General features: G+C 32.0%; 1 protein-coding gene across 2 annotated transcripts; it reads right to left on the reverse strand.

The window, feature by feature from the left end:
* Positions 1-666: 666 nt before the first annotated feature.
* On the reverse strand, positions 667-11157 carry LOC126899273 (excitatory amino acid transporter 1). 2 transcript variants are annotated; one of them, XM_050673986.1, is made up of 10 exons: positions 10931-11157; positions 6680-6862; positions 6255-6578; positions 6118-6160; positions 5974-6034; positions 2548-2731; positions 2243-2476; positions 1972-2166; positions 1277-1411; positions 667-1101 (listed from the first exon to the last, which is right to left on the reverse strand). In XM_050673986.1, exons 1-10 carry the CDS (start codon positions 10957-10959, stop codon positions 939-941), a joined length of 1551 nt encoding a protein of 516 aa, XP_050529943.1. In that variant the 5' UTR covers positions 10960-11157; the 3' UTR covers positions 667-938. The 2 variants fall into 2 exon arrangements, with proteins under 2 accessions (XP_050529943.1, XP_050529944.1); XM_050673987.1 differs by lacking the exon at positions 10931-11157 and adding an exon at positions 9697-9985.
* Between the last annotated feature and the right edge of the window lie 4317 nt (positions 11158-15474).

Here is a 15474-nt window from a genome sequence, read left to right on the forward strand (position 1 = left end):
CTTTAACTTAAGCTAATATACAATATGATAAAAAATTTAAATCAGAAGTTAGATTCACATTTACTTTTTATGATTTAATATTTTAATCAATTTAAAAATAACAGTTACCTTGTCTAACTAAGAGAAATGTCTATTAGATTATTGTTTACCGTGAATGTTTTAAATTTTATATGTAATTGGAAATATTTCAAGTGATATTTTTCAAAAATGAATGTTTCGTACTTTGTAAAATATTTTATTGTAAAAAAATTATAATTTATTTTGAAATATGAAATAATGTGATTGTTTTATGAAATTTGTAAATAAATAAATTGTTACTGTACATTTTATTTTTTACCCATAAGAAGTTATAAGAACTAAGTTATGAATACTTCATCTAATAATATTTCAATGCTAAAATTTATAACTTAAATTACTTTTTAGACAATACGTGATCAAGTAAGTGTCCTGTGCAATTTCACAGGTTCGATTGGCAATTACGATTAGCTAAAATAAGGTACCTCAATGATGCCTTAAAAAAATGGCAATCTTCGGAGAGGTTTAGTAGAAAACATTTTTTAAATATTTGATGACAATTGAATACCTTTTGAGTTGTACAATATTTTTAAATGTATACTAATACAGAAATAGAAGAAGGTGTTTAAAAAAAAAAAAAAAAAATTATAATTTAATAAATACGCAATAACGTATAATTGGCACGGTACATCTAACATAATAATTTAATAACAATAATGATAATAATAGTAATAAAAAAAAATAATAATAAACGTATACTATACATACTATACTAAATCTTAACATTAAGAACACGAAAACGACTTGTGTCATGTAAATTGATTAACTACAAATACTAAAAATTGTTACGTCAAAACACATTGTGTATGTAGAAAAAAAAAAGAAATAAAAAGAAATTCGCCTGGTACGACGGTGGTAAAGTATTACATTGATGTCGTTGTGTTCCATTGGTCGTCTACTGGTTTGGCAGCTTCTATTGACCCAGCAGTATTTTGCGCAAGCTCTAAATCATTCTCGGCTAGCTTGGCTACAATTCCAGCACCATAAGCGTCACCCATCACATTTACAGTCGTCCGGAATCGATCACTAAACAAATCAATTATAATATTCATTCGTTAGATATGTTTAAAATGCTTCTAATTAAAAAAAGACACACGACTTCCATGTACTAAAGTTACTACATCAAAATTGTTTTCTATTGGTTACCGCTTAGAATAGATGGTATGCTGTAACGAATTGTAATTTTTAACATTATACTCACAGTAACCAATCCACAGCAATGATTAAAGACACGTCTTTAGCGGGTAGTCCAAGCGTATCGAGGACCATGACCATGGTAACAAGTCCCGCTTGAGGAATTCCAGCGGCTCCGATACTGGCCATGGTAGCTGTTACACTGAAATGAATATTTTCATATTAAATAATATTTTCACACAATTAAGATTTTTATCGTATATAAATATAATTTTTCAAGTTAAAAATCATTTTTAGTTGTAATTATCGTATAGTGCAGATAAAATCTCGCCATTATTATCATTGTTTTGTTTTTGTTTTTTTTACATACAAGTACAAGATTAAAGCTTTTACTTGAATGGTTAGGTTAAATTGAAGTCTCGTGTTATTACATTACACTTAAATTTTTAATTACAGTAAAAAAAGGTATAGTTTATAATATGTATGGTAGATAAATGTTGAAAATATTATTTGATTTAAACTACTACATATTTTTTTTAGTTTTCAGACGCATCTTAAATTTAAAAGAAATAAAGATTTTTAAGTGTCAGTTAAATTTGAATTTGATTTTTTGACGGATTATTCAAAATGTATTGAAAAATAAAAAGTTTCAATTGAAAAAATAAATCAAAAAGAATCAATTTTATTATGTAGGTACTTGTACAATTGTACCAGAATTTCACCTGACTGTGATATGATCGAAATTTTGAGAAATTAACTCACCTGACAGCAGCAATTTTACCCATACTGAGTTCCATGCCACGTAATTGAGAGATGAATATCGCTGCTACAGCTTCGTAAAGAGCTGTACCGTCCATGTTGATGGTGGCTCCAATGGGCATGACGAATCGCGATACCCTAACGTCGATTTTGTTATTTTCCTCTAGACACGCCATCGATATAGGAAGTGACGCAGAACTAGATACAATTTTATACGGAATTCGAAATGAAAATTATTTTTCATCATTGAAACAAAATTGATGGATGTCTTTACCTGGATGCTGTACCAAAAGCAGTAATGATGGCCTGTCCCATGTTCATGGTAAATGTAAATGGCGAACGACGAGTAAACGCTGTGTACATTAACGGCAACAGAACAAATCCGTGTACAAATAGACCGAACACAACAGTGATAAAATACAACCCGAGTCGCCCAATTAGTACGCTGAAATTGGTTATCTCCAAAACTTTAGCGGCCACCAAAAACAGAACACCAATCGGCGATAGCCTGAAACGGTAAAAACGTCAAATTAAAGTATATTTATTTTGCTCTAGATAGTAAAAAAATGTGTTTCTTACCAAATTACCCAGTTTGTCATAAGCATCACGGCTTCACCGAGTGAATCAAATAGGGCCAAAATGGGTTTACCGGCATTTCCTAATTTTCCGATACATATACCGAAAACAACACTGAATGCTACAAGACCCAATACGTTACTGCCTTCAACCATTTCTGAAGAAATTTTCCATTCGGATATCGTTTCTAAACAAAATAATGATAAAGTCAATACACATTGAACATAAATTTAATATGATGGCTACACACATAAGGACTAGAATTTGTCATTCTAAAATTAAATTTGATAAATATTTTAAGAGAACATCTGACAATGATTAAAATCACTACCATAAGAAACTCTTCGATGCAAATCTATAGATAATTATTAAAAAATTGGTGGATATTCCAATAGCAAAATGAACTCCTATTTTCTTATTTATAACCTGATTGCAAATTTTATCATATATAGGTGTATTAAATGAATAAATATTTATTACTTTTAAATTTATTTATTATTATATTTGTTCAACTTCGACGACCATTTGCAAGTAGAAGATAAGTCATCTTATATAAAAAAAATTATATTCATTCCTTCATATTGGAAAAGTCATGTCAGTTTTAAGAAAAAAAAAATGAAAAAATATCGAAATTTACCAATTTTAAAAATTATATTTCTCGGGGGGATTTCCCTCAATTACACTAAACAAGGAAAATGTTTTCAATTTTTAAAGGAAATTTCATCAATTAAAGACGATTTGTGATCTTTTGACGTATCGTTGAAAGAAATTGGTTCAGTGAGAGCTGAGAAAAATTGTCGATAGGCATAAAAAAAAATCCACATCATAGTAAAATTAATACCTTATCAGTTTCGAATCGAAGATAAAATTGAAAATCTGAAAATATACACAAAGTTACTTAAAAATATTTTTAGGTCATCATGGGAATTATTGAATAGCAATTTAAATTTTAACATTTTAATAGCTCATTTTTGTACTGTGGTTTTTTTCTTATTTGTTGCGCATAGCGATTTATTAAGTGGTATAATTTGCTTATTTTGGTAGTTAGTATAAAATAAAATATAAAAATTCTTCAATTCAGACTAATTATGGGGCAACTTCCAAAATATTAATTATAGAAATTAATCGAGAATATTATAATTTTCGATAAATTCATTTAAAGAAATGAATAATTAAATTGATGTACACTTTAAATTATTCAAAGACATTTATAATATACCCAAAAATATTTATTGGAAATATTAATAAAACTCTTAACGGAACATACAAGTACAATAAGCAATGAAAAACTAACTACACTTCAGACTCATTATTATATAAATTTTATTGAATATTATAAAAACACAAGTGAGGTGTGATATTATTACGATATATTAAAATATATAATGTAAAATAAAAACTTTTACCTCTGAAAAAATCTTTTCAATAATAAATTAAGCAGATGTTATTATGTTTTAGTTCAACAAATTTTCAATAAGTCACACCTATTAATAAATAGCCTACAGTCGTTTTTGTAAAATATATGTTGAACATTTTGCACTTATCTCTAATTATTTTCATTTGATATTATATATGCACTGGTGCCAAACCAGGGGTGCTAAAAGTACAATTCACCCCCCAAAAAAAATTGATTATTACAATTATGGTTATGTAAAATGTTTTATTAGTGTAAACAATTATATTCAGCACTCTCAAAATTACTATTTTTGTTTGTGAAAATGATAATATGTAATAATTAGTCTGAAAATATGCAACAGAAATTATATTTTTGTCTTATTTCCTAATTTTTTTTTTATGTACTAATGATTTTTGACGAATAATTAAATAAAAACAGCAATACTCATATTTTTATTGATGGGGAAAAACTGTCTCAAAGTCCTAATTGTAAAAAAAATAAAATTATCGATACAAATTTAACTGATATTAGAAAATGATCTAGTAGAGAAAATGACTGGCCGGTAAAAAATTCTAATTATACTGATGAAAGATGAAGCACGGGCTATTTTTTTGATTAGCCAAAATCAAGTTAATCCAATGTTATGAAACAAGACGAGGGGATATAGCTAAATATTTTTATAAAAATTATAGTGTATATATTAATATATTACATTTAAATAACAAAAGTTTAAGTAAAAAATTTCCTTTATATTTTTAATGATATCATGAGGAGTAGTTGAAGAATCACTCTGTAAACTGTATACAGAACGATCATAGTATGTCCCATTATTTTCTGACACCTGTAAGAAATTCCTATCTAGCGAAGATTTTGAATTAAATATTTTTTTTTTATTATTATTTTTACGGTATTGAATTACGATGAAAATATATTTTTTGTTATTTATTTCTAAACATTTTATTTTTAACTTCTTCGATATTTTATAGTTGCCATTTAGTATTATTTTTCTTACTAAAAATATTGAATAGTTGATAACAAGTTTAGGATGAGTACTTATTGAGTAACAAACATTTTAATACAGAAAGTGGTATTTAGTGCAGATGTGTACAGGTCGTATTGGTGTACGTGATTCCGCCTGCGCTACCCATTCAATATATTAAAATGCTTGTAATTCAATAAGTACTTACACTAAAGTTGTGTTGGGCTCATAAAAATGTATTGTAATAATAGGAAGGGCTACAAATGGCTATATTCAAAAAATTATTATTTTTCTTATTAGAGAGAAATAATAAAAAAAAATGTTTTTAACGTATCCGGAAACTGTAAAATTTATTTTTAAAAAAAGTAACACAAAATATTGGCTAGTACAAAAGTTACTAAAGATATCAGAACATGACGTGTACCATGTAATTGTATATTAATGTCAGCACAGTTTTACCAATTGATCCAAAATCATGTACTTTAAACCAATATTGTTTGGAATAGAACTGTTCGTATACAGTTCCTGTCTAGAAATTAATTACATACCATGCACCCAAAGAAAAACCTCAATCAAAATTGAAAGAGAAATTTTATCAAGGGTTTATAATAATGTTTTATTAATACGAACAAAATAACTATTCTTATAAATAATTATTGTTCAAGACAAGAAAAAAAAATATCATATTGATAAATATATCATTGATTCAATAGTAATGATATATTTATCAAATTGAACAATGAATTTATTATATAGATCGAGGTTTTTCTCTGGGTGTGCTGTGGGGTAATTTCAGATATTTATTTAAACATTTTAAATACAAATATTTTATTGAACGCTCTTGGGAAAATTTAGAAAATAAGCCATAGACTTGGACAGTAATACTGTCGTACATATATTATTTTTTTAGAAGAATTATTCCCAAGATGCAAGAGAATATTTCCTACTTCAGGAATGTTCCTGGGAAATATTGCCAATAGTGGTACATCACTATATAAAACTAAAATAAATAGGTTTGGTACATTTAATAATATTTGATCTGTGATACACTTACCAGGAGAAGTACCACTGCTGTTATACACAACTCCTGGGGGTACTACTAATACAGTTCGGTACTAAAAAATAAAAAATAGATCCTTATTACTGCTCATGTAAATAAAAAATGATTTTTTTCAAATTGGTTTTGTTCCGTACTCACGGTAGATATGCATCCTTCGATGAGATTGTCCAAAAATATGTTTCTACAGAAAATATCGGCACGTGAATTATTTTACCGCAACAGAGTATTTTTAAAGTAATTCTTATAGAAAATACGTCGATTAATTAAAAACGTACCTAATCAGATCCAAAATGGTGTCTGGTGTGGTAACGGGTTTGACGGAAGACGTGTCTGCCTCCTCGGTGGTGTCCTCGTTGTCCGATATCGGCCGTCCTGGATGTACCAGCAAAACCCAAAATATACCCTGAAGCACAGCCATCGACGTGGTGGCCGCATAATACAAAACTGATTGCATTCCGATACGCTTGCTGAGCGATAAGTCCAGTGATCCGATGGCCGACACGATCGAAGATACCAAAAGGGGTACAATGAGCATTTTGAGCATCCTGAGGAAAATTTCACCGGGAAATTGTATGTAACTGATTTCACGAGGGGTCCATCTAGAAAAGAAAAGAGCATCGCCGGCATTCCAATAATTAATTAGACATTTAAATTAACAACATTAATTTCGAATACAGATCGAAAATGAAGGCATACTTACTTCGTATCCGACCAACCCTTCAGTATGAACCCCAGAACGACACCCCCGACAACAGACGCTATTGTCAGAAAGGTGAGAAGATTGTGTGTGAAACATGAGTTTGGAGAATCTTGGGCAGCAATGGCCTGTTTACTGAGCCTTCTGCAGGCCGTACTCATACCGGGGCCGGGCTTCAGCGGCGACCTGAAATTTTAACACAATATTGTGGTTAATTGTATTTTATTCTATTATAAGAATTAAACAAATCCTATAGGAATGAAATTTATTGAACACAAATCTAATCGGTTATACTTTTTAACGATTAAATTTAGTCGAATAAAAAAAAATTGTGTTTAAATTTTGTTCACATCGATGAAATAAAAACATAACGATATCGCTTGTGTTATTTTGAAGTTAGGCATTGGGATGCCATCAACATTTTTTATTTATTAGGGAGATGTTCAATGTCTCTTGCAGATTGAAGTAGGGAAAATGTTATGGTACATGTGCAAGGGGTGTTCACCCTACCCTCAATAGTAAAAATTGTCTTTAGTCTCTTATTAATATTTATTTACAATATATAGTATATTATAGTATTTTTTTTTTTTTATAAAAATGAATAAATTGATAGAATATTACTCTAAATTTTCAGATAGTAATTATAAAAAATAGTTTTAAAGAAAGGTATCGATAGCAAAAACTCTCCATTAAGTCGTATTTAGTAATTATAGCTCTAAACATTTTCAATGATAGTTAATATTTGAATTTCAATCCAAATTTGAAAGAAGACTTATTAAGGTTCACTCATCTAAAGTTAAACAATAAGTTGTAACTTAATTTTTATTTAAAATACCATTAAACAATAATATAATTATTATCATTAAAACTTTTGAAATTTAAATAAAACTTTCAAAAAACTGCGGAAGTAGTTTACATTTTTCATGTAATAGTTTTCTTTAAAAACTATTATAAAAATTCCAATTTATAGTAATAACTATGTGAAGAGTTAGAACCACTTAAGATAAAATCCATCATCATTTAAAGATATATTTTATTTCAATTGAACAGGATATTAACACATTTCTAGACATACCTCTGCCCTGTATTGTTAAATTAAATAAGAAATCGTATAAAAAATTTGGCTATAATGTATTTGAATCTAAAAACACGTGACTTAACATTGTTTGCGAAACTTATTATTCTTTTAATTTATATTTTTAACACAAAGTACCAAGTCTATTATCGTGTATAGAGATTATAAATTGACGTTAGGTGAGAAGTCAACTCTGATAAAATAAATGAAAAAAAAAGTACCTATCAACAACAAAGTTTGTGCCCTAATTTAAACTCTAATATTAAACTGCCATTATGTTTTAATTAACAGCAATTGGTATTGCTACGGTTTAAAGCTAACTGATTCGGTTATTGAATACTCATTAGTAGAGCGAAGTGGAGTTTAACTTATGTAATATTTTCATTAATAATTCATGTATAATAAATATATAGGTGGTACACCTATACGTATCATCCATACGTAGAAAACCAACAATTATGACCTTCAACATCTTTTTGGTAGTTCCGAGATAGAAGTCTAACAACCGGCAACTAGTTTCGCATGTTATTAATTGAAGCGTCAAAGTTATTGTATATTATTTTACTGGCTAAAGTTCCTTTTATAGTTCTATTAGAAACTAATAGAAAAAGCGTTAGGCACATAAAAAAACTCTATTAAACCCACGTGAATATATATAATACCAATATAGAAAAACGTTTTTTTTCTCAATTAAAATTAATTAACGTTATATGTTGGAAGAACCTCGTTATTAAAACAAACACAATCGACATCTATAAATATTTCGCGCTGTTTTTCTCATAATAATAATGATTTGAAATAATGAATTTTTCAAACAAGTAAAAGTCATTAACTATAAGCGTCGATTGAATGTTTCGCGTTTAGTACATCAAATTGGAAATACCGCCAAAAAAAAAAATACTTTTAGTTTTTACGTAAATTTTGAAACATTGCATTAATAATAAAAATGTTGATTTATATTTTCGTTATTTTGAAATTAATCATTTTAAAATATGTCCAAGGTATTCTTTAGATCTGTTGGTAATGATGACGGGGTAATTGTGACGGGGTAATGATGACGTTTGTAATTATAGTGGTTTTAGATCACATCACCTGATAGTTATACAATGACATGTTTTGTAGATCAGTTTTTAATAATTTTTTTTTTTAGGACACAGCGTGCGACGAAAATGTTTAAACGAGAAAACGCATATTATACAACATTGCGGACGATTAAAAAAAACGCAGTGGGTTGTAGTGATCGCCATCACTGTCGTCTTTGAATAGATTAAATGAGTTGCTATTGTTATTACGAACGCACGTGAACGTGTGCCAATTATTAGTGCGATGGAATCATTCGGGCGAATCAATCACTAATAGTACGCGCATATTCATTTCCCGTTGTACAATTAGCTTCGATGGCATTAAAAACTTTACAGCAATCACGCAGATGACCAAACAATAGCACTGAGCGTTCCGAGCGAAACGCTCTACACTCGCACATGGGCAACAAGTCACGTGACTCTTGTCGACCGCATAGACAACCGGGAGCGCCTCCGATTGGACATCAACGCGGACGATGCGGCTGTCACAAGACCTACACGACCGCACTGAAGATTGTGGAGCGTGCAGTCAGTGCTAACCTTGGGTAGAAGACGTGCGGTCGACGTCCGTGACCCGGATGCACAGCCCCGGACCGGTTGCGAGTGGATAACTATCGGTAGTGTGATAAGTACAGCAGTGTACTTGAACAGCAAAGAGCACTTTTGATGCTGCCGGAGGCGCAACGTGCGGGCCAAAATAATGTATAGCCGTCATTCCGCACGCCGTCCATACCGATCCGACACAAGACTAGCGTATAAAAATTTAATTAATATTAAAATCGCGCATGGCTATACGCCTATGTAAATTTTGATTAATATTATTTACGATGCCTGTGGTAGCACCGGAGGATTACTCCACTCACCGAGAGTTATAATATTATAACGTGTGTCCTGGTGACGGTTAAGTACAATAGTGCACTCGGTACCGCGCGCGTCTCTAGATCACGGGCTCGTAGATATCACTTGCCGGGTACGCGCCAAGTCTATTGGCGCTGTCGATTGGGTCGTGCGGCCGTTGTCCGGTAGGATACGAATGATACTAAGAATATAAATTTATTTTCTTTTGTCGTTCTTACGTGTAACGACCACACTGGACGGCGGTATTATACGACACTGCTGCAGGACGATTACGTTACGAGCGTGAGACTGACACAACCGGTGGCCGGCGGTTCACGTAGCCGCGTCCGAGTTGACTTCTGGTGGGGGTTTCCCCGTGGTACCCCTTTCCTGTCGCCTCTTCACGTTTTGCCCGAGTTCAGCCGCGGCGTTTGCTGGGCCGACGGTCAATAGGTCCTCGGCAACAGCGGTGCCGGTAATCGCAATGTGTGCGCGTGAGTGTGTGCGAGCGATAAGGGAGATCGTTCACCTCCTGCCCGCGTGCGGTACGTCGGTAACGTCTCATTAATTGTCGTCCATAAACTGGCGTGTGAAACGTCAATTAATAATTAGGCCGGATATGCTGAACGATCCCACGGCGGCCGTGACGGCGACATAAGTTGTGTCAGCGGCAACGACACTGTCATCAGAACCGGCCGTCAATCAGTTAACGAACGCGCGCGCGTTGATCATATCATACACGGTATAATTATTACACGAATCAATTTAAACGCGTCCCCGTACCTAATCCCTCCGACCGTTGAGTTTGGCGCGGGACCGTCAAGTCGTAACTGCTTCGGGCCGCTTCTCCGGCACTGCGCTTTGTCGTCCCGCCGTCCCGTAAACAAACGTTCCAGCGATTGCGGACGTTGCCGGTGTACGCCAGCACTTGCAACGTCCGCTCGCGATGTTAAAATTACATTTGTTCATTGCGCATTTTCGACAAACGTTTGCAGATATCGTTATTTTCCTATCCAATACTCGAATATTTAATTAACGGATTCCGCCGTTTCTATATTTTTTACCGTTTTGACACCGTACATTCTCCACTCGGTATAATCCTTGTTTTGTTTTATTAAAACTATATATAAAACACATTGGTCCGCGCATGAAAAACAGTAATTATGTTACATCAATAGCGGTGCGAACTGCTTTCGTTATGTTCGCGATATTAGCTGCTATTGTTATTGTATTACAGTTGCGGTACGTTGTTATACTCACATTTCGGTTTCGGCTTCCGCTGCGTACATCACGTGTACTGAGCTGCTTACCGAATAAAAACACTATCACGACTTTCTGAGACGAGACGGATTCGCAGAGGCTTGCCAGGGGAGGTTTCAAGAGATCGGTTCACGCGTATGTTGTTTTTTTTCAATGAGTTTCGGGTGAGTGCGCGCACAGAGTCCGAGCGGCACGGTGTGTGAATGAAACGCGACTAGCACGCGGTCGTCGGGATGGACGCCGGGCGATCGCGTGTATAGGGCCGCACAATAGGTGGCGGAAGCGTTGGGCGCGGAGGCGGCTGTAGGTGCGGCTAAAACGCGCGCGTTTTGCATATAGATAAGCTGTGCGATAGTGTTTTAGAACATCACACACACACACACACACACACTCACAGATTATAGCGCAGTATACTAATTTCCGTAGTGGAGCAAGGCAAAGCTGTCGATACAGTTGTGAACGGGTTGCCGTCAGCTGTTTGCGACGGCTCAAGGACGCCGGTGCGGCCACGCGCCACATATCAGCTCTATAACTCTATCTATTTACTAGAGATGTCGGTGTTAACAGTAAATCGATCTGTAGTAGCTTGGAATATTTACTGGTCCAATTGATATACTGATTTCGGATCTTAAATTCGACCGTTACAATTAGCACAATACAATTTTCACTGTTTATTGTTTTGTTTCTAGCTCAATATTCCGTAAAAAATCTTCCTGTTTTGGAATTCACATTAAATCTAAAAGACAATCGAATGAAAACGTTTGCGCAGCCCTTATCGAATACATTTTGGATGTAACGTTTCGTACTATCCGTATTATTAATACGACTGGTTTAATAAAAACACTTAAGTTCAAACTTAAATTTTGTGACTTTTTTTTTAATTTTTAAACTGATTTAAACTGATTTTGTGACAATGGATGATTTCGACTACGGGTTCCCACTCTGAAAATATCCGCGGAGTGCCTTTTTGACACTTTTAGGTGGATGAAAAATTTACTAAGAACTAAGTTATAGTGCACTTTGTTCGAGTCAAGAGAGACGGCTGTGTCGTGTGTGGACCAATCGAGATCTGTTTTGGCGCAAACAATACCTGCGACCTTGTCTAGGCACTATTCTTTGAACAAATTCAGTGCGCTACATGCTAATCGAGTCGGCGATGGAACGATAATACGGTCGACATTTAGGCGTTCTGGTGTACAAATTATTATCATCTATCCCCGGCCGTGTGCATGTTGACCTAGAGCTGAGTTGTTTTTTAATTGCTACGCTGGACGAATATTGGCAATAACAGCAAACGCGTGGGCGGAACGGCCGGAGCACAGGAAATTAAAAACACTTCTGAACCGGCGGCGATTAAGTGCTGAAAATTATGATAGACACCAACCGCTAACCGGATGATCATTTTAATGCCCGTGTACAAATAACGGGCGCGGTGTTGGGTGACGGACAGTGTAGAAAAACAATAATTAGATGCGTTATGCAATTTCATTATGGCGTATCTTTTTATAACATCCCGGTCGACTTCCTTCCTTCAAGCAGTACCGATGATGATTCAAATCACCGTTTGTCAACCAAAGTCCATGTGACACCTTGACACGATTGTATCAATATTAATAATGGCCGCGCGCATTGCATTAGTATGTAACAGCACACACCCCGGCCGCTATTTAAATCATAATTAGAAAATCTCTCATAATACAACAAAACTGCAGTAGTTTTATTAGCATTATAACATAGTACACTGTGCTGTTATGTGTATACAGACCGTTTGCAGTATTCTTAACACAAAAGGTTGCCACTAACGAGATTCTTTAAGATGTTTTTATCAATATCGGTACGGATTTGTCTACTCAAAGCATTTGTAGAATAAAGACAACTACAATGTGAAACAAGTCTCATGGTCTAACGAGTGCAGGAAGGTGAATCGTAAGAACTCATCTAGCTTAATAGTTTGCCATTACCTTGAATAGTGTTACCTAAAAAAACAACATCATAAAAAATGATTGTATGTTGCAATGTTCTAAATAGTTAGGCGCTGCATGCAAACGGTATCCTATTGATAACGCAAAAAAATGTGTTCTGAATTTATCTCTAGTAAATTGAACATTAATCAAAATGCCAATTCAAGAACAATAAATTAAAAAAAATCATGTTTTATAAAAAAAATAGTAATTTTATAAAAATATACTAAAAAAAAATTAAAGTAAAAATAAGTCTATCTTTAATATCAGCGAAATTGATTACTAATTAAAACAAAATCAAATGATTAATTGGTTTTTAACATAAACAGAAATAAGTTCTTTGCGAAAAAATATTATTATTTTTAGAACTATATGTTGATATTAGTAAAACAATAAAAAGCATTAACGAGTTCCTCAATAATTTTTTTAATAATATTTTAAAGTGTGTTGTATAGTTTAAATCGACTTGTTAAAAATAAAAAACTTAACTACAAAATCATTAACTTGTAATTATTTTTAAAAATTGTTCACGCGCTGTATGTTATTAATTTATTATTTAATCACGTGAATTGATGTTGTCTCTCGGGTAATAAATCTTTTCTATCGTTGAAATAATTTAATAGATTATAATATTATTTATTCAGTGCAACAGGGTAAGTCTATACTGTTTTTTTTTTTTTTGTCACCAGAGGAGTTTTTAAGGGGAATTAATGGGATTTAAATCAACATAAAATAATAGTAGCGGGAGTAGTATAAGAGTGAATATATGTTCTAAAAAATATCTAGATCCCCACACATAATGTCTAGATACGCTACTATTTACAGTAATTATAATAGAACAATTAAAAATAATATTGCCTTGTACTTAAAGAAATAGTTTTTTTTATTTTTACTTTTTAACGTGTTTGATCTGAACTAGTCGCAGCTGTAAACATTTTTAATGTATCAACAAAAGATAAGATATAATTTTTGTTGACAAGAATAAGTACTTTAATATCTCAGAATTGTAATTATTAAATGATTTACAAAATTGCGCTGCGATAAAAACCATTCCTCAATTGTCAATTGGTATTAAATATCTTAAAGCATTTATATCTAAATTATTTATAACTAAATTGTTTACCCTCTTAAATAGTTTTTAAAACAATCAATAAATATATTAAGTATTTAATAATTTAATTATTTGTTATGATTAAAAATTAAGTTGATTTCGTTTAAACTATTGTAAGAACTTTATTGCAAACTTTTAATCAATTTTGCAAAACTTAATACACCCAAAACGTTGATACCAAAAATTTTATTTGGATTAACCTTATCATTACTTTTATTTTTTCATTAAATATCTAAAATTTTTGACTTCACTATAAAAGGATAACATTTTCCCTATAGTACATTTAATATATTGTTTGTATAACCATATAATTGTTCAACAGTAGTAAGACTTAAATATAATGCATACAAAGTGCTAAGTTCAGCCCTTGTAATATTTCTTTTTATCTTATATTGTTGCTGAGTTCATATNATGCATACAATGTGCTAAGTTCAGCCCTTGTAATATTTATTTTTATCTTATATTGTTGCTGAGTTCATATTTTATGCTATGATTAAGTATAAATGAAAAAATTCATTGACATTAGAGTACATTATTTTAAGAAAAGCGTGCAAAAAATACAACGCTCTGTTTTGTAACGAATTCCTGTATCTTAAGGTGAACTGTTAGATTTCATAAAATTTTTAATGTGTTAAATTTCAATCATATAATATTTTGATATTAATTCAAAATAATTTATGACTGTACTTTTATGGCGTGCTTAGTTCGATTCGATTTTTTACATAAATATAGCCATAATTTTTTTATGAGTTCATCAATATAATTTAAGAACTTATCTATATTGTATCTAGAATCGGTATAGTAGTAAAAAAATTTATAGTTTGATGTAGTCGCCGACTGCATTATATTTATTTACAGAGCGTTAGAAGTAATTAAGATTAATTTGTATTTTTACAAGTACTTTTCGTTATACCCGCTACTCTATCAAGTATCTCCCTCGCGAAATAAACAAAAACGCTGTGGGTATGTGAAACTATAAAAAAAAAAATGACATTCGCCGCCTAATAATCAGAATTAATAGCTACACATACATTTTTACGCATACAATGGATATTGATCTTCTACTGTTTTGCTAATAAATTATAATATAATATATATAATTATGAAATTTCTTAGCTATGTCGGTACGGAGTGCCGTGTACACTAAACGATTTGTAATATTTTCCTCTAAGATCAAATCATAAAAATTTTAAAGTATATATGTGTCACAATTCATGGAAAGGTCATTAATTTATTTATAAATAAAAATAATATTTATGAGCTCCACAAGTGAAACCGTTTTCTATGCATAATTTTAAATATCAGGGTGTGATAATTATGTAATTAAAACATATTTCCCTAAATTGAGATGAACATGTTGTAGACTATTTAAACAACTTACTTGCAATTGTAAAAAAACAACTGACAACAAATTATCATTTTAGTATTATTTATGAACAAGGAGTGGTAAAACTAATGTTTTTTTTCTACAA

This window comes from Daktulosphaira vitifoliae, unplaced genomic scaffold (assembly GCF_025091365.1).
Source record: "Daktulosphaira vitifoliae isolate Bord-2020 unplaced genomic scaffold, ASM2509136v1 Scaffold_2, whole genome shotgun sequence".
Lineage (NCBI taxonomy): Eukaryota > Metazoa > Arthropoda > Insecta > Hemiptera > Phylloxeridae > Daktulosphaira > Daktulosphaira vitifoliae.